The 18,065-nt window shown below is 40.4% G+C and overlaps 1 protein-coding gene across 4 annotated transcripts in view; it reads left to right on the top strand.

Moving 5' to 3' along the window:
• Positions 1–18,065, top strand: part of LOC122231152 — a 42,298-nt gene that overhangs the window by 9,809 nt on the left and 14,424 nt on the right. For 2 of the 4 annotated variants that reach the window (XM_042958376.1, XM_042958377.1), the window contains exon 6: positions 5,233–5,476. The exons of the other annotated variants lie outside the window; for them this stretch is intronic. In XM_042958376.1, coding sequence (XP_042814310.1) covers positions 5,233–5,440 — 208 coding nt within the window. In that variant the 3' untranslated portion in view covers positions 5,441–5,476. Of the gene's footprint in view, positions 1–5,232; positions 5,477–18,065 lie in introns of those variants that run through there. 4 annotated transcript variants of the gene reach the window in all.

The following is an 18,065-nucleotide window of genomic DNA, read 5'->3' as shown; positions in this document are numbered from 1 at the left end:
CTGCCGTTTCTTCTCTCCCATCCTAGACTGTTTGCACAGCATCCTCATCAACCCTGATTTTTATGGCAATAATAGGAAATACGTAGATTAGGTGATGATACCCATCTTACAGGTGAGGAAAATAACACTTGACCAAGGCCACATGACTGGTAAGGGAAAGAAGAGTGGTAAATGGGACTATTAATTGTCCTGGGAACTCAAGAGATAAAATGTAAGGCCCTTTCTTTGTCACTAGTCCATGTAGGTATCTTTCCCTCTTGGGCTGTGCTTCACCTGAGAAGCTGTGCTCTGTAGGGGTCCCTCCCGCTCTCCACTATGAAATGATAAAATCTCTCCATTCCCTTCAGCCTCCTCATCTGGAGCATCCTAACTCTGATGTCCAGGCCACAAGCTAGACCAATTTAATCAGAACCTGGGTAAAACCCAGGTTCCAACATTTTGTAGAATCCCAGGAGATTCCAATGGGCATTCAAGTTTGATGGCCTGGAGAGGCACGCATGAGGGCCATCCTGATCTACCTTGCCCTGCAATTCCCTCCTTATCTTCTATTAACTGTCCCCCAGGTGCCTCCTCCCTGTCCTAGGGTTGCTGCTGAAGCTGCAGTCAGGCCACACCCCTTAAACACTTTCCACAATATTTACTGTCACCTGCCTCCCCCCACTTCCCCCTCCCCTCCCTGGCCCCAGTCCCCACATTGACAGGCTAATGGATTCTTCAGATTATATATTCCCAGTCGTCTGGAGCTGTCCTGAGATTAGCCTGCCAGACAATGGCAGAAGCGGCCCTTGGTCCTGGTTCTAATGAAATAATTCACTTAAATAGCCTCTGTTTCCTCCAGAGCCCAGGTCCTTTAGCCAAATGGAGGTGAGCAAGGGCTGTCTCCAATGGAATGCAGGAGCAGAAGTGAGCTGCTCATATGAAACAGTGGTTGCAGGAGCCACAGCATTAAGGAAGAGACATGTGAGTTCATTTATTTATTTGGAGAGAGAGTGGGGGGCAGGGACAGGAGTAGAGAAGAAAATCCCAAACAGGCTCTAGACTGTCAGCGCACAGCCTGATGCAGGGCTCAGATCCACAAACCATGAGATCGTGACCCGAGCCAAAGTTGGAAGCTTAACCAGCTGAGCCACCTATGGAGCCCCTTCAAGTCCTCCTTGTAGACTAGCCACTCCTGGTCAGGGAGGCACAGCCAAGAACCCTGCAGAAAATGTTGCAGGCACCAGGGTGGGATTTTCAATTTGGAGAGGCCCAAGGGGAAGTAATGGAGGGCTTCCCTCTTCCCTGTTCACTTCCTCCATCCCCTCTCCCCGACCCCTCATCCCTCACTCTGTCCAAGTCTCCCAAAGGACTCCTCATAATCTTAATCCTACTCAGCTTAAGAGAGAAGTTCTCACTCTTTAAAACTCCTCTTCTGGGCTCAGGTATCTTCCTGCAGTGTAGGGGAGGAGGATACAAGTTTAAGGTACCTGTTACCAGCTCTCACTGGTGTCTTCCTGGGATCCAGGACTCTTGAGTGAAGAAAGCTTATTCACCAGGGAACATTATCCATGTCCCTAAACTTTTCCATCCTCAGGTATGCTGCACAGGGTTATCCTATTTATTTATATATTATTAATTCACTTATTCAATAGATATTTATTTTCACCATAAAAAGGTGAATCCCATGTTTCTTGGACGAATTGCATACACCCCAGGGGTGGGGGGGGGAGTGGGGGTGCAGAGATTTTCATGATAGCTGCAGCTCAGATACCACAGATACATTGTCCTTCCCTTTCAATATGTTCGTGTTTGTTTTCATTTAGTCGTTAGAGATCGTATGCGTTCCAATATGCATGGAAGGGAATTCAGAAGGAAAGACAATTGAGTTGTGGCCATTCCCCTGGTTGATGTATAAATATATTGGATGGAATGGGCTGTCCTGTTCCAGGCCAGAAAGCAAGAAAAAGCCATGGCAATGAGAATACTGTGTGAGCACCCAGGGGTGGTCTGGGCCCCATGGATGAGGCCAATAGGAAGAAAAAAATGCCTCTGGGCACAGTGTGCTGCTGGAAATTGGAAAATCACAAACTAGCAGCCTATGTGTACACGGGGGAAATGAAAGAGGGTGTGACTATATTTCAGAACTGTTATAGGGGCACTTTAAGGCTGAATCTCAGAACAGAAAATCTGCCCTGCAGATGGAATCAAGACATTAGTCGCTCCCCATTGCCTGGAACCGTGACTTTCAACCACGGCAGGCCCACTGCCCAAGAGAAAGGACCATTAGCTGCCCTCCTGCCCCAGGAAAACATTACTCATGCTTAATCTTCAGGTTGAGAAAAACAATCATGATGACTCACTTCTAAATCATGTTTACTAATTGGAATGCATCAGAATCATTAATTATGTTGTCACAGAAAACATGGCAAAATGCACGAGCCAAAAGATAAACTCCACCTGTTAGAAGGTGGAGGAAGGACAGTATCCTACAAACTGAGAAGAAGGCACTTTGAAACTGAAAAATGACGCAAGCCACTCCATACCTTTTACACACATATTTATTCTAAATGTGTGACTGGACCCAGCCAACACCACATGGAAGATAGTGAGCCATCCCACCTCAGTCCTGCCCAAGTTCCTGGCCCACAGAATCACGAACGCATATGCTGTTCTGGTTTTGAGCCACTACATTTTGGGGTGCTTTGTTAGGTACCAAGATTCATGGAAACAGTGGGCTAAGCCAATCAGGGCAAATCCTTCCCTCCCGGCACAGTTGGGCCAGAACACAGGCCTAAGTCATCAGTGCAGGCTCAAGGAATCAGTGAGAACCTCAAAACCATACCCGGGACACCGGGGCAGAGCTGTTCTCCCTCCTCTGCCTACCGTGCTGTGGAGTAGAGCCAAACTATGGCACCGTTTTGCAACCTTAAAAGGAGGAGCCAGCCCAAGGAGGAAACCCTTACGTGGAAACTTCACAGGACACTGCACAGAAGCAGAGTCGAGAGCCTTGATCAACATCTCTGTCAAACTGCACCAAACCTCCAGACTTTTATAATCATACAGGTCCTAAATCCTCTCGGTTACTCAAGGCATGTGACTGAGGCTTTGGGGATTTGCAACGGAAAATGTCCCACTGACACACTCCCAAGCTGTAGAACTGTGGTTTTCGTGTCTACCCTATGAAAGAACCCCACTTCTCACACAGAACCCGGAGCAGAAGCATAAAACGAAAGCCAGTGTGTTTGAGACAGGGGTGGGCAGTCCAGAACCCTAACTGACAGCAACTTCTTAACTCCCTGTGTTAGTTTCCTAGGGCTGCCCTAAGGAAGTACCACAAACTGGGCATCTTAAAACAACAGCAGCTTGTCGTCTCCCAGTTCTGGGGACTAGACCCCAAAATCAGTGTGTCAGCAGTGCCATGCCCCCTCTGAAAGCCATAGGGGAACCCTCCCTTGCCTCTAACTTCTGGTTTGCTGGCTTCTTCGCTGTTCCTTCCTTGTGTTACAGATGCATCACTCATCAATCCTCCTTGTTCCCATGGGTTCTCCCTGAGCCCCTTCCTACCGTCTTCCCTGAGCATGTCTGCCTGTGTCCAAATCCCCCTTTCTAAAAGGACACCACACTAATGACTTCGGTTAAACCCGATTACTTCTGCTAAGACCGTATTTCCAAATACAGTCATTCTGAGGTGGTAGGGGTTAAAACTTCAACATACCTTTTGGGGAGAGACGTTTTAACTTGTAAACCTCATTATCCCAGGACAGTACCTGAGGCAGCTAAGCAGGGCATGGGGGCTCTGAGGGAGATGGTTTGTGTTTTTATTTCTCTGTGATATTTTAAATTCTGAAACTCGTCCCAAATTGTCCTTTTTACTGTTCTTAGTTTTCAAGGCTGAGGTTGAATGGCACCTACTCTTTCTGCTCCTGCCTCTACAAGAATTAATTCCTCTCTCTTCCATGTTTTGTAAAATTTGTTCATAACTCAAATAAAGCACTGTCAACATCTCATTAAGGTTATATCTGTATATATGTGCTATTTCTACACTGGACTGTGTATAACCCTGACCCAAGGTTGTCACTTGCATTTAGCTTCTTGACTGGCTTATAGTAAATATTCAGCAAGAATTAAATGAAATAGAATTATGTGTCTTGACATTTATAATTGTTGGAGGGCAGTATTTGTTAAATAGGAAAAAAAAGGTTTTATTCATTCCTTTAAAAGATACTTGCTTGGCAAAAGACTCGGTTTAGGGCTCTAAGTTTATGACATCAAAATGGTCTTAGGAATGTGTAAGAAGTGGAGGGAACTGAACATTGACTGGAAGTCACTCTTGTCCCAGTTTTCCAAACCCCATTCAACTTTTCCTTGTTGCTCGTAATCCTGTCATTAGAACACTTAGACATCAAATGTAGTATCTTACGATTTTTGTATATTACATACAGTCTTTTACAGTCTTAATTTTGTTCATTGGTGGTTCCTGAATATTCATGTAATAGTTTTATGAAAATGGTAGAATAGCAAAATCCAGTGTGGAAACATTCAGTGTGCTAAGCCTGTGTAGCTGCCATAGCGTTTGTGCCTGTGCTAGGGGGACAGGAAGGGACAAGGTTTAATACTGACATATAGGAAGTAATACTGAAAGGTGAGGCCCACAGTTGATGAGGTCAGGGAACTGGGAGAAGGAGAGGGAGCGTCCATACTGGAAGTTCTCTTCTAACCTAAACCAAGGCTCTCCTGTTCACTGGCTGCTCTGGGATCAAATGTACATCTTGCTTACATGAGTTTAAGAAATAACTCCAGCTACCTCTTCATGCCTAACAGAGTCCTCCAGCTGCTTTGCCTGCTTTCCAGGTAACTAAATATCAGAACTCTTACAAAGTAACCACTGTGTTTAGCCCAACAGGCACACACTAGGGAAACACTCCTCCAACAAGCAAATATTAACATGTGTCCCATGAAAGTGTTGTGAAGATTAATGATACAATGTATTTTAAGTGCCTGGTCACTCAGTGTCCAATGCATGGTGGATTTTAGGTTGGGTTATTGTAACCAAATCTTCATTTCTACCCTATAATGGATTTATATAATTAAGTCCTTCACTATGTGATTTTTCAGTGTCTCCTTCTTGGAGTAAAGTGTATGGCCTTGCTCCAGTATTACTGAGTTTGGTCAGCAATACGACTCACTATAGCCAAAAGAATGTGAGTAACAGATGTCAGACCTAAGGTTTTAAATGTTCTTGGTTTATCCTAGCATCTTGGAACGTCCATCCTGTACGGTTAAAAGAGCATGTGCCAAGTGTTCATTGCTCTTTCTGCTTGTGTACAAGAATGCACACAGATGGAGCATTCTGAGCCCAAGGCAAAGTCTGCAGTTCAGCCTGGCCAAGCAAGCACAGCTGAGATCAACCAGACCTGCAGAGTCATCAGCAAGAACGATAAATGTTAATGTAAACCACTGAGATTTTTGTGGCTGTTAGATATGCAGCATTTCTGCATCAATAGCTAAGTAATACTGGCTACCATTATTGTTGTTAGTATTACTATCTCTGCCCTAAGGAACATTCCATCCTTGAGAATCCCACTCCAGCACTGAGCTCAGAATATTACAGACTAGAGACAAACCACGTACGTTCATGGAATGTCGCATTTCATTTCACATATTGAAAAACTGGTACCCAGAGATATAGAATCAACTGCAAAAAGTCTCACGGCTTTTTCCTGGAAAGAACTGCAAGCAGCATATACCTCAGGGGTAGAGGGACCACACATCTCAGTTTGTCCACGATGGTCCCAGTTCACACCTGTTGCACCTCTATAATAATTAATAGCTCATAGTCTCTGAAAAAAGTTATGGTTTTACAGGAAATTATATGGTTACCCTACTTACTGGCTAACAAACATAAAATTTAATTTGGAAGTTGTCAGTGAAGATGATTTCGGTTGTAAATAAGATTTAAAAATGAGGGGAAAAAATAACACAAACTGGATTAAGTCATAAAACAGATTGATTAGCTCATTAGGAATGTGGGAACAACAATGTTTGGTTTATTCCAACTTGTCTGATCCACACACAACTTTCCCCAAGGGCTGACTCCCCTTCACTATGGCAAAGTGATCTGCTGCGATGCTTCCACATCCATACCCTGTGCTACATGTTTCTTCTCTCCTGTCACAGAAGAAAGGAAAGAATTTCTCTAAAATCCTCTCAGAAGAGCTAAGAGGCCTATTTCCCAGAGGCTCCCAGCAAATGAATCCTCATGCTCTTTGGCCCAATTTTGCCAGCATGCCCATCCCTCCACCAAACTCTGGGGCCAGACAGCAGGGTCACATTAATTTGAATCACATGTCCTGCCTTCAAGGCCAGGGGTGGGGTCAGCTTTAGCCAAGAGGGCTTGGGCTGGGTAAGGTTGGCATTAATGTCGAATATCAGGGGAATTAACAAGAGAAGGGGAAATGGATATTGGGGAGGCCACTCAACAGAGCTTGTCCATTCAATACACAGCTTGTTGTCTTCAAAAAGTAAATGGGGTTTCTGCCTTTAAACAATGAGTGCTCCATAATGCAATCCCAGAGCAGTCATCCAGTTTTTGCCAGGAGTTCCCAACATCCTACCATCAGGTTGGATGGTTAAAGAGCACAGTGGGGCTGAGAGGCATCTCCCTGTGTACTTACCAAGTGGGGCTGGAATGAAATGGGCCAGAGCATGAGACACACCTGGATTTGAATCCCAGTTCTGCTATTTACTGTGTATCCTGTTTTTTTGCTTAATCTCTATACAGGTCTCTGGTTCCCCCATGCAACCTGGGGGCAATAATGCCTACTTCATAATGTTTTGAGAGAATTAAAAAACATAAAGCTTTAAAATTTCTAGCACAATGCTAAAATACAAGGGTTATCACTGTCCTTATTTTGAGCTTTAATTACTTGTTTAGACAGAACAGAATGAGAAGAAAGAACTACAACACCCTAAGGCATTGATCTTTGCCAAGTAGAAGATTCCATTATCTGAGTTTATCAGACACAGTTTAGGCCTACATCCCCTGGTCCCTCCTGCAAACATTGCTGAAAAATTCTTATTTTGATAGCCATTTTCTGGACTTGGTTGCCAGATTCTTTTCTTGGTATGTATTTATTAATGATATCACAGGATGCCTGGGTGGCTCAGTCAGTTGAATGTCTGATTCTTGATTTTGGCTCTGCTCATGATCTCATGTTTTGGGCTTCATGAGATCAAGCACCTGAGATTGAGTTGGGTGTGGAGACTGCTTGGGATTCTTTCTTTCTCTCTTTGTCCCCACCCCCCACAAGTGTGTGCACCCATGCACTCATGCTCAAGTGCTCTCTCTCTCTCAAAATAAATTAAAAAAATAAACTTAAAGATGTCACAGTCTTCTTCCAGATCAGTTTCTTTCAGAGTCCACATCTTGGTCTCTACAGATGCCGAATCCCAAGCACTAAATGTGAGATTACTAATTTTAACATAAGGTCCTTACAAGAAGCTCACTTTAGTCCTCTATGAACTTAAGCATCTTCCTGGACTATCCTTCCTCTTCATGGAGAGGGTCAAGTGAGTCTAAAGGTGTGAAATCCTTTCATAAAATTCAAACACTATGCAGATAAGGGTAACATTATATAGGCACTGCTGGAAGGGCAAGATTTTGTGGACTCCAAATCAGACCAGCTTCCTTTCTCCCCTCCTGGTCTCCCCCACTAAATGGACACTGCAGCCAAGCCTTATATGGAATCTTTTTTTTTTTTTTTTTAATAAATTTAGATTTTCAGATGAGGTATAAAGATAGTACAGACTTCCCATATACCGTTCACCAGCTTCTCATGGTGTTACCATCTGACATAAACATGGTCCACTTGTCAAACTAAACAATTAACATTGGTACAGTAATAATAACTAAACTATAGATTTTATTTAGACTTCACCAGCCTTTCCGGTAGTATCTTTTATGTTCCAGGACACCACACTGCATTTCCTTATCATGTCTCCTTAGTCTTCTCTGATTCTTTAACAACTTCCCAGTATTTCCTTGTTTTCATGACCTTGATACTTTTGAATACACTGGTCAGGCATTTCTTACACTCCCCGCCCCCCGCCCCAAATTTAAGTTACCTGATTTTCTGTGTGTGTGATTTGACAAGAGGTTAGGAATCGTGGGGGAAGAATATCCCAGAAGAGAGGTGTCTTTCTCTTTTATTTTATCAGAGTGTCCATGATGTCAATATGTATTCCTAGTAATATTAACCTTGATCTCTTGGTTCAGCTAATGTCAGTTTTGCTGGTTAGTAAATTCACTTAAGTCCTCTCTGTCTGTTAGAGGAGACTCCTTGAGTTCTGCCCACACTTATGGCCATATGAGTACTTACTTACTTTCTGGCACTATATGATGCTAGAGACTCATCTGTACTTTCCCTGCCCCAGTCCTAGAATCAGCCATTTCTCCAAGGATTCCTCCTTCATTTTAGTGAAGAATGGTATTTAGAAATCAGTTTCTGAGTTCTAGGTGTGCTGCCTCTTTTGATCAGCTTAAATGTCAAAGAACACAAGTATTATCATAGGTGATTGATTCTCTCATCTCTTTACTCTTGATCTTCCCACTGAATAACATCCATATTGAATCTCAACATGCTTTTATTTATTTACTCACTCATTCATTCAATATTGAGATCCTACTATGTGTCAAGTACTCTTGTACTTGATATTCCTAATGCTGTCCTCTAGATAATTCATGTGCAGTGTCTGAAGTGATAGCCCTGATGAGATAGAAAGATAGGAATTAGTCAGGCAAAGGGAAAGGGGTGGAGGATGAGTTAAAAGAATGGAAAATAGGGGCACCTGGGTGGCATAGTCGGTTAAGCATCCGACTTCGGCTCAGGTCATGATCTCACAGTCTGTGAGTTGGAGCCCCACATTGTGAGTTGGAGTCTGTGAGTAGGCCTGGAGCCTACTTCGGATTCTGTCTCCCTCCCTCTCTGCCCCTCCCTGGCTAACACTCTGTCTCTCTCTCTCAAAAATAAACATTAAAAAAATTATTTAAAAAAAGAATGGAAAATAAACACATGTGCACTCTAACCATGTGCCTTCAAGGAAACTTAGAGAGTCAGGATGATTGTTTTTAATTCTATTATTTAATAGGATAATATTTATTATTTGAGAATAGCCTCACTATCCCCCAGTTATACTCACTCTGGAGGAACAGATAGGGAATTTATAAAATCTCTATCCAATAATGCTAAATGAAAGAAACTAATGGCCAAAAAACCAAAACACCAAAACCAACAAAAGCACAAACCAACTATTGTCCCAGAGCATTAGCCTGAATTCAGGTCAATGAATATTTAGAGAGCAACCACTGTGTGTTGGTTACAATGCTATGTGCTGGTGATGGAGAAGCAACCAAGAAAGGGATGGGGCTTTGCTATCAATGTGCTTCAGTCAGGTGTGACTGAGCATTATAGAAGGGAAGTCCATGGAGCTATAGGGCAGATAACAAGAGAATTTAATCACCTCTGGGGTTAAAAAGCTTCCTAGAGAAAGTGGCACTAATGTTGAGACTTCACCACTCCTAATCTTTTCCCTGAATAGGATCCTACACTGACTCTAATATCCCTTCATTCATTCATCCATTCAACATTTTTTGAGAGTAGAAGAAGAAAAGCATTCTAGGTGGAGAAAACAGCCTGTGGGAAGTCCAGGATATGAAAAAGAGCATGGTGTGTGTTCAAGGAACTGAAGGAAACGCATTATTACAAAAATGAGAGAAAGCAAGAGAAAGAGTGACAAAAAATGAGACTGGAGGTCCTGTAAGTCCTTAAAGTCAGTTGAGGGTTTTGGACATTATTCCAAGGGCAACAGAGAGCAATGGAAGGCTGTTGAGCTAATAAGTGACCAGATTGGTCACTTAGCTGCAGTGGGGAGGATGGTTTGGAAGGGAAAAGGGATTAATCTCCATAAGGCTTAGTAAGGTTAGATTCCTTCCAGCCTTAGGGTGCCTGGTGGCTCAGTTGGTTAAGCATCTGACTCTTGATCTTGGCTCAAGTCAGGATCTCACAGTTCATGAGATCGAGCCCTGAGTCAGGCTCTGCACTGACAGCATAGAGCCTGTTTGGGATTCTCTCTACCCCTGCTTGCACTCTCTCTCCCTAAATAAATAAACTTAAGGAAAAAAAAAAAAAGATTTCTTCCTGCATCACTGATCCTTTAATCATAGGGTTAAATATGTGAACACAGGGGCACCTGGGTGCCTTAGTAGGTTGAACATCCCACTCTTGATTTCAGCTCAGGTCACAGATCATGAGATTGAGTCTTTACTCCCGACTACATTTTGGTTAAAAATTTTCCTTTTAAATGTTTTATTACAATTAAAACTGAATATTGTGCTAGACACAGTGAACAAATGTGAATAAGGCCTGGGTCCTTAATACATATTTACAATGAGCCATAACATGATGTAGCATAAACCACAGTAGTGACATGAGCCAATGTGACACTTAAGCACGGACTTCTTGACTAAGCAATGCATGCTCTAGAAACTCAGAGAATGGAGCTGGAGGACTGAATGCACTGCATGTTTAATCTCTCCAGATTTCATACAGGCTCATCAAGGACTAGGACTGCTTTCTGTATATTTTGTTGATTATTATTTGGGATTATTATTAGTATGCTTTGTTTTATTTTTTTTTTTTCATGAATTTCTTGTGAGTGATCAACCACATTTTCAAATAAAAATTTTCCAATCATGGGGCACCTGTGTGGATCAGTCAATTGTCTGACTCTTGATTTCAGCTCAGGTCATGATCTCAGGGTCTGTGAGCTCGAGCCCCACATCGGGCTCTGCACTCATGTTCTCTCCTTGCTCTCTCTCAAAAATTAATAAATAAATAATTTTTGAAAAGCCTGTAGCTTGCTTCAGATTCTGTCTCCCTGTCTCTCTGCCCCTGCCCCACTCATTCTCTCTCTCTCTCTCTCTCTGTCTCAAAAATAAATAAATGTTAAAAAAATTTTCAAAATTAAGAAAACTTGAAAAGTAATTCTAATACTCTATAGCAAAACTGTACTATTTTTATGCATTTGAAAGTATTTTTATTCTAAAACCCAAACCTCAAGGTAAGAATTTAAAAGTACAAAGAATGGTGGGGTGCCTGGGTGGCTCAGTCGGTTAAACATCCGACTTTAGATCAGGTTATGATCTCACGGTTCATGAGTTCGAGCCCCGTGTCGGGCTCTGTGCTGACAGCTCAGAGCCTGCAGCCTGCTTCGGATTCTGTGTCTCTCTTTCTCTCTCTGCCCCTCCCCCACTCTCTCTCTCTCCTTCAAAAGTAAATAAACATTAAAAAAATAAATAAAAACAAATAAAAGTACAGAGAATGTAGAAAAGGAAATAGAAGTTCTTATTTCCCAATTCAATTCCACAATCCCATACCTCAGAGGTATCTTTGGTCTCCTCTCAGAAATGTTTCTCTTTGGGGCACCTGGGTGGCTTAGTGGGTTGAGCGTCCGACTTCACCTCAGGTCATGATTTCGCGGTTTGTGAGTCTGAGCCCCGCATCAGGCTCACTGCTGTCAGTGTGGAGCCCACTTCGGATCCTCTGTCCCCCTCTCTCTCTCTGCCCCTTCCCCACTTGTGCTGCTCTCTCTCAAAAATAAATAACCATTTTTTTTCAAGAAGAGATGTTTCTCTTTGAACTAGATAAATGAAATATTTGTTACACATTTTAACACAAATATGATTACTTCTGTATGCAGTTTTGTATTTTTCATTTTTCACTTGTAATTTAGATCTTTATCTTGTTTTTAGTTCCTGTATAGCATTACATGTGTTGATGTATCATATTTTACCTATTAACAATTATTTACATTTTCCTTTTTTCTTGCTATTAGAAATAGCTTGGTAATGTACATCTTCCAACAGACTTTCTTTTTAAACTTAAGCAAATATACTTAGTATATAAATTCCAAGTGAAAACCCCACATTTCTTCAGCTGAATTAAATGCTCAAATACTCCATCCTAACACCCCATAGGGTAATTTAAGAAATGATGACACATGGTATTCATATAACATGTTCTAAAGAATCGGGTATTGTTCTAGTAATCTTTTGCTACAGAACAAAATACTCCCAAACTTACATAGTTTAAAACAAAAACCGTCATTAGTTTAGCTCAGAAATCTGAAACTAGTTCAGGGTTGGGCAGAGAAAGCTTGTGTCTGATCCACACAGCATCATAAGGGCATGGCTTGACTGAGGGCTATAGAGGACCCACTTCCAAGATGGATCACTCAACTGGTTGGAGTTGGCTTTCAGTTCGGAAGCTCAGCTTGGCCTGATAGTTGGGAATCCTTGATTTTGCCTGCATGGATCACTCTTTGTGGCCTGGGCTTCCCTGCATTACAATATTGCATTCGAAGGGCAAGGATCCTGAGGGAAGCTGCTCTGCTTATTATGACCTAATCTCAGAAGTCTCATCGTGTGCTATCTGCTATAGTGTATTCATTGAGCTAGTCACAAAGGTCCTTCCAGATTTAAAAGGAGGGGACATAAACCCATCTAAAAAAAAAAAAAAAAAAAAGCAGATGGGATAGGAAATATAATTGCAGCCACTGCTGGAAAATATAATCTGCCACAGTTAAAATATACCTTCTATGACTCTAAACAGATAAATAGTTCAAAATATTATGGTATGTTGATTTTTGAATCAGGACATCAAAGTTGTATCGTATTTCCTTGATCTGATTCTGAAAAAAATATTTTATTAGAACCACCAGTTTGTTTTCTTTCTGAAGATGTAATACTCATGCTCATACTCAGCTATGACTAAAAGCTGTGGTAGTTGCATGATCACCAATTTTTCTTTAATTGGTGAGAAGTAATAAAACACTTAAAAAATAAAAATAAAAAATTTAGGGGTGACTGGGTGACTCAGTCCGTTGAGCATCGGACTTCAGCTCAGGTCATGATCTTGTGGTTTGTGGGTTTGGGCCCTACATCGGGCTCCGTGCTGACAGCTCCTGACAGCTCAGAGCCTGGAGCCTGCTTCAGATTCTGTGTCTCTCTATGCCCCTCCCCCACTCACACTCTGTCTCTCTCTTTCTCTCAAAAATAAACATTAAAAAAATTATTTGGTTTTTCCATTCACTGCCATTTAGCATAACACCTAATGATCATAGTAATAACAACTATAATAATTACAATTATTATTATTCCATACAAGATATTATATCTTCACTTACTGATGATAAAATCTAGTTATGGAAAGGTAAAGCAACTTTTTCTAAAATCAACTTAAGTGTTGTAGCTGGGATTAGAACCTAGGTCTTTGTTCTAAGCCTAAATTCTTACCATTAATTCAACTCTCTAAAGCTTTGGGTCAAGAATTTTGTACGTAAAGCTGATCAGTAAGAAAATCTTTGGTTATGGTTCATTCCAGTTTGAACTGTGATACCCTCCCAGTAACTGTATCCCAGTATCTTTCTTGCCAGGTATATAGGTTACATACAGATTCGCATTAGAATATTACTATGTCTGTTGTTCTGTGAGAGAATACTTGAACTAAGATAACAAAGCAGGAGCTAAAAATCCAATGTGGAGAGAACTAAAACATTGTACTGCTTCTTCTCCATTCTTCTACCAATTCAATTTCATGGTTGTATAAAATAACACATTCTGATTGATATCATGTTAGATAAAGAGTCAGCAGATAAAAGGACACAAAGAAATTTTGTTTATAGGTAAAAGAACTCACAGACAGCTTCCAGAAGGAAGCTGACCTCGACCAGTGAGATGAAGGAAAACAAAGATAAATTGTGAAGACTTTGACAGATAGTTACTTCCCCAAACTGGCTGTGCATCAGGATCAAACAAGGAGCATACTAACTATTCAATGCTCAGACCTGATGCCTGGAGATTCAGATGCAATTGGGATAGGGTGGGGCCTGGGATTATGTGTTTTTATCAATACCCAATTGATTCTGATGTAATAAGACTTCAAAATTTTGGAGAAAAAGCATAGGTTTAGGATACAGTCAAGAGGTTTTGTTTGTTTCTAATTTCAATCTTCAGCACTTTTTTAAAGTAATTGAGAGGCTAAGAGAAAAATTACCAGGTGTACTCACAACTGCAAAGAAAAGATCTTTCCCCTCCCCCGCCGTTCCCGAAACCAGCCAGGGCGCGCCCTGGTCGTAGTCTGACATAAAGGCGGGAACCAATCAAGTTCTGCTGAATGGTTTGAAATAAAGGCGGGAACCAATCAAGTTCTGCTGAGCGTTCAACTTTAAATGTCAACCTATAACAGCTCTGTAACCTCAAAAAAAATCCCTAACTTGTTTGTGCCTGTCTATAAAAGAAGCTGTAAGATCCTTGCTCGGGGCCTCTTAGCGTCACCGGCAACGAGTGCGTGGAGGACCGGGTTTCGAACCTGCAATAAACGACCCTTGCCGCTTGGCTTTGACTCTGGACTCTGGTGGTTTGTTTTCAGGGGGGTCTCTCGAATCGGGGCATATCATAATGATGCTTTTGTCATGATATTTTCCTGCCTTCTTTTCTTTATTTTGAAATGCTTAGAAGGTAAATGTCTGTTCTGCATTAGAAGCCAAGATTCTTGTTCATTCTTATGTAACTATCGTACTAGGTTATTGAAATATCTTTTGTGCTGAATCAGATGAAGCTCTATTTTCACTGGAATGAAAATGGGTAAGATTCCTAGAATATGTTATTGTGGGCTACTTGATATATTGACATTTACATTTTTAAAAAATCAAAGTTTTTCCACTGAACTAGATCAGTAGTATTTGGTTAAATCTTCCCTTTTAGTACAGAAATGACTGCCTCCTAGATCAACTTTCTTTCATTAAGTGTTTGCTAACAACTCTGAAAACTGGATATGAGTCCATAGCATTTTCCAAACATTACTGTGATGGTCAGTGTTATGTATCACCTAGGCTAGGCTTTAGTACTGAGTTGCTAAGTCAAACACTAATACAGGTATTAGGAGGTATCTTGTAGATGTGATCAACATCTCCAATCTAAGCCAATTCCTTGTAATAAATTTTATATATATATGTGTGTATACAGGTAAACATGTATATCCTACTGGTTTTGTTTCTCTGGTGAAATTCTGCCTAATAAAATCACTATGCCAAGTTGTATAATTATCTATATTCTTTTATATTGAAGCAGGAATGGTGTGTGTCTTTTGTTCATCTTTGTATTTTCTAGTGCCTGTAATATAGTATATGCTGAAAAGGCTTCTTCTTAGTTGAAGAAACTAATGAATTTCTTATCAAGATTGAAGAGTATAAGAGACCCAATCTTCAGTACAGCTGCAGGGAACCCAGGTTAGTGTACTATAGGGTTGGGGAAGGACGGGGCTAAAAGCCTTGTAGATGCTTATAAGAAGTTCTGATAAATATCAAATAGTAACCTTTCACTCCTTGAAGAATTGTCCTTTTGTTAAGTCACTGGAGTATCCCTCCAGTTTTCAAAGTTGTTAGCCAACACTGAAAGAAAGCAAGCTGTGGAAATAGTGGGTCAGCAAAGACCAGAGAGACAGAGCACTAGGATCTCCTATCAGATTTTTTTCTGCCCTCTCTCCCTGCCCCAGAATACCTATGAGGTGATGGTTGTTCTTTGATTCCTTTTTTTTTTTTCTTGGTAATCATTATAGTAGCTCATTGTAGGGGCACCTGGGTGGCTCAGTCAGTTAAGCAACCGATTCTTGAGATTCTTGATCTCGGTTCAGGTCATGATCCCGTGGTTTGTGAGTTTGGGCCCTGCATCAGGCTCTGTGCTGACAGCCTGGAGGCTGCTTAGGATTCTGTCTCTCCCTCTCTCTCTGCCCCTCTCTTGCTCATGATCACTCTTTCTCTCTCTCAAAAATAAAGAAATGAATTTAAAAAAAATAGTAGCTTATTGTAATGTCCTTAGTACTGGCTCAGATCAAACTCTATTTTCATGTTTTAGTTAGCATTTCCAGTTACTGGTGAGATGAAAGCACCTTTTCATATGTTTAGGGGACATTCAGGTTTCCTCTTCTACAGACTACTATTTGTAATCCTTGCACATTATTCTTTTGGGTTATATCTTATATCTTGATTGTGATGGTGGTTATATTTGTCAAACTATAAAATGAGTATATTTAATTTTATATGAATTGTATATCAATAAAGCTGATTTTTTTAGAGAAAGGTAATAGAATAATTAAATAGAATAAACAAAGGGAAGGGAAAGGATGAGAAAGAAGGAAGGCAGGTAGGAAGGAAGGAAGAAAGAAAGGAGGAAACAAGAAAGAAGGAAACTTAGTTCATAAAAAACAAAATAAGAAAAAAGAATGACTGAACAAAGGCCAGATGGGACAATGAAAAACAACTTTTATATCAGAAATTGTATTAAATGTAAATTGACTAAACATTCTCATTAAAGACAAAGATTGTCAGACTGTCTAAAAAAACACAAGACCTACCTATACACTTTAAATATGTGGAAAGAAAAGAATGGGAAAAGATATGCCGTGAAAACACTAATCATAACGCATCCATAGTGGTTATATTAATAAACATTAAGCAGACTTGAAGATAAGTACTACTAGTGATAAAAAAGGACATTTCAAGATCTTAAAATAAGTCAATTCAACAGTAAGAAAAAAATACTAAATTTTAAATAGTATAACTTCAAAATACATACAGGAAAATTTAATTGAATTCAGGAGGAATAGACAAATGCACAACTATAAATGGAGAATTTAACACATTTAGCTCGGTAGCTGACAGAAAAAGCAATAAAAAAATGCAGCATAGGGGCGCCTGGGTGGCTCTGTCGGTTGAGCATCCGACTTCCGCTCAGGTCATGATCTCACGGTCCGTGAGTTCGAGCCCCGCCTCAGGCTCTGTGCTGACCGATCAGAGCCTGGAGCCTGTTTCAGATTCTGTGTCTCCCTCTCTCTGACCCTCCCCCGTTCATGCTCTGTCTCTCTGTCTCAAAAATAAATTAAAAAAAAATTAAAAAAAAAAAATGCAGCATACTTGAGATTTAAACATCACAACTAAGCAAGTTGATCTAACTGACTTATAGACAATGCTATATTCAACAACTGCAGAAAACACAATCTTTTCAAATACATATGCAACATTCACCAAAACAGAACATATGCTAAACAGAAAACAATTCTCAACAAATTTCAAAGAATTGGAATCACAGAGTATTTCTGTAACCACTGTGAAAATAAATTAAAAATCAATAACTGAAATATGATTTTAAAATACCCAAAAATATTTGGAGATTAAGCAATGTACTTCTAAATAACCCATGTATAAAAAAGAAATCATAGTAAAATGAAAAATATTTTAAAGTGATAATGAAGATATGGAATAGAAAAATTTGTGTGCTACAGCTAAAAATTATGATACAAATGTATGTCTCTAGGGACACCTGGGTGGCTCAGCTGGTTAAGCATCCAACTCTTGATTTTGGCTCATGACATGATCTCACAGTTTGTAAAATCAAGCCCTGCATCTGTCTCTGCACTGACAGCACAGAACCTGCTTGGGTTCTCTCTCCCTCTCTCCCTCTCTCTCTTCCCCTCTCTCTCAAAAATAAGTAAATAAACATTTTTAAAAATTATGGCTTTAAATTCATACATTTTAAAAAATGAAAGATTGAAAATCAGTTTCCAGCTCAAGATGCTAAGAAAAAAGAACACAAATTAAACCCAAAGAAAGGAGAAAAACAAAAGTAATAAAGATAAGAACAGAAATTATTGAAATAGAAAATAGAGAAAAATCAGCAAAGCCAAAATTTGGTTCTTTGAGGGGAGCCTGGCTGACTCAGTCACTCAGTCACAAGAGCATGTGACTGGATCTCGGGGGTTGTGAGTTCGAGCCCCATGTTGGATGCTGGGTGTTGGGTGTACAGTATACTAAAAATAAGTAAATAAATAAATAAATAAATAAATAAATAAATAAAATGTTGGGTGTTGGGTATAGAGAGCACTAAAAATAGATAAACAAATAAGCAAACTTAAAAAAAAAAGTTGATCAGCCAGTCCAGGCTAGTTTACCCATTGCCTACATCCGGGCTAATT

The sequence above is a fragment of the Panthera tigris genome, chromosome D1 (genome assembly GCF_018350195.1).
Source record: "Panthera tigris isolate Pti1 chromosome D1, P.tigris_Pti1_mat1.1, whole genome shotgun sequence".
Taxonomy (NCBI): Eukaryota; Metazoa; Chordata; class Mammalia; order Carnivora; family Felidae; genus Panthera; species Panthera tigris.
This window is presented reverse-complemented; position numbering and strand designations above follow the sequence as displayed.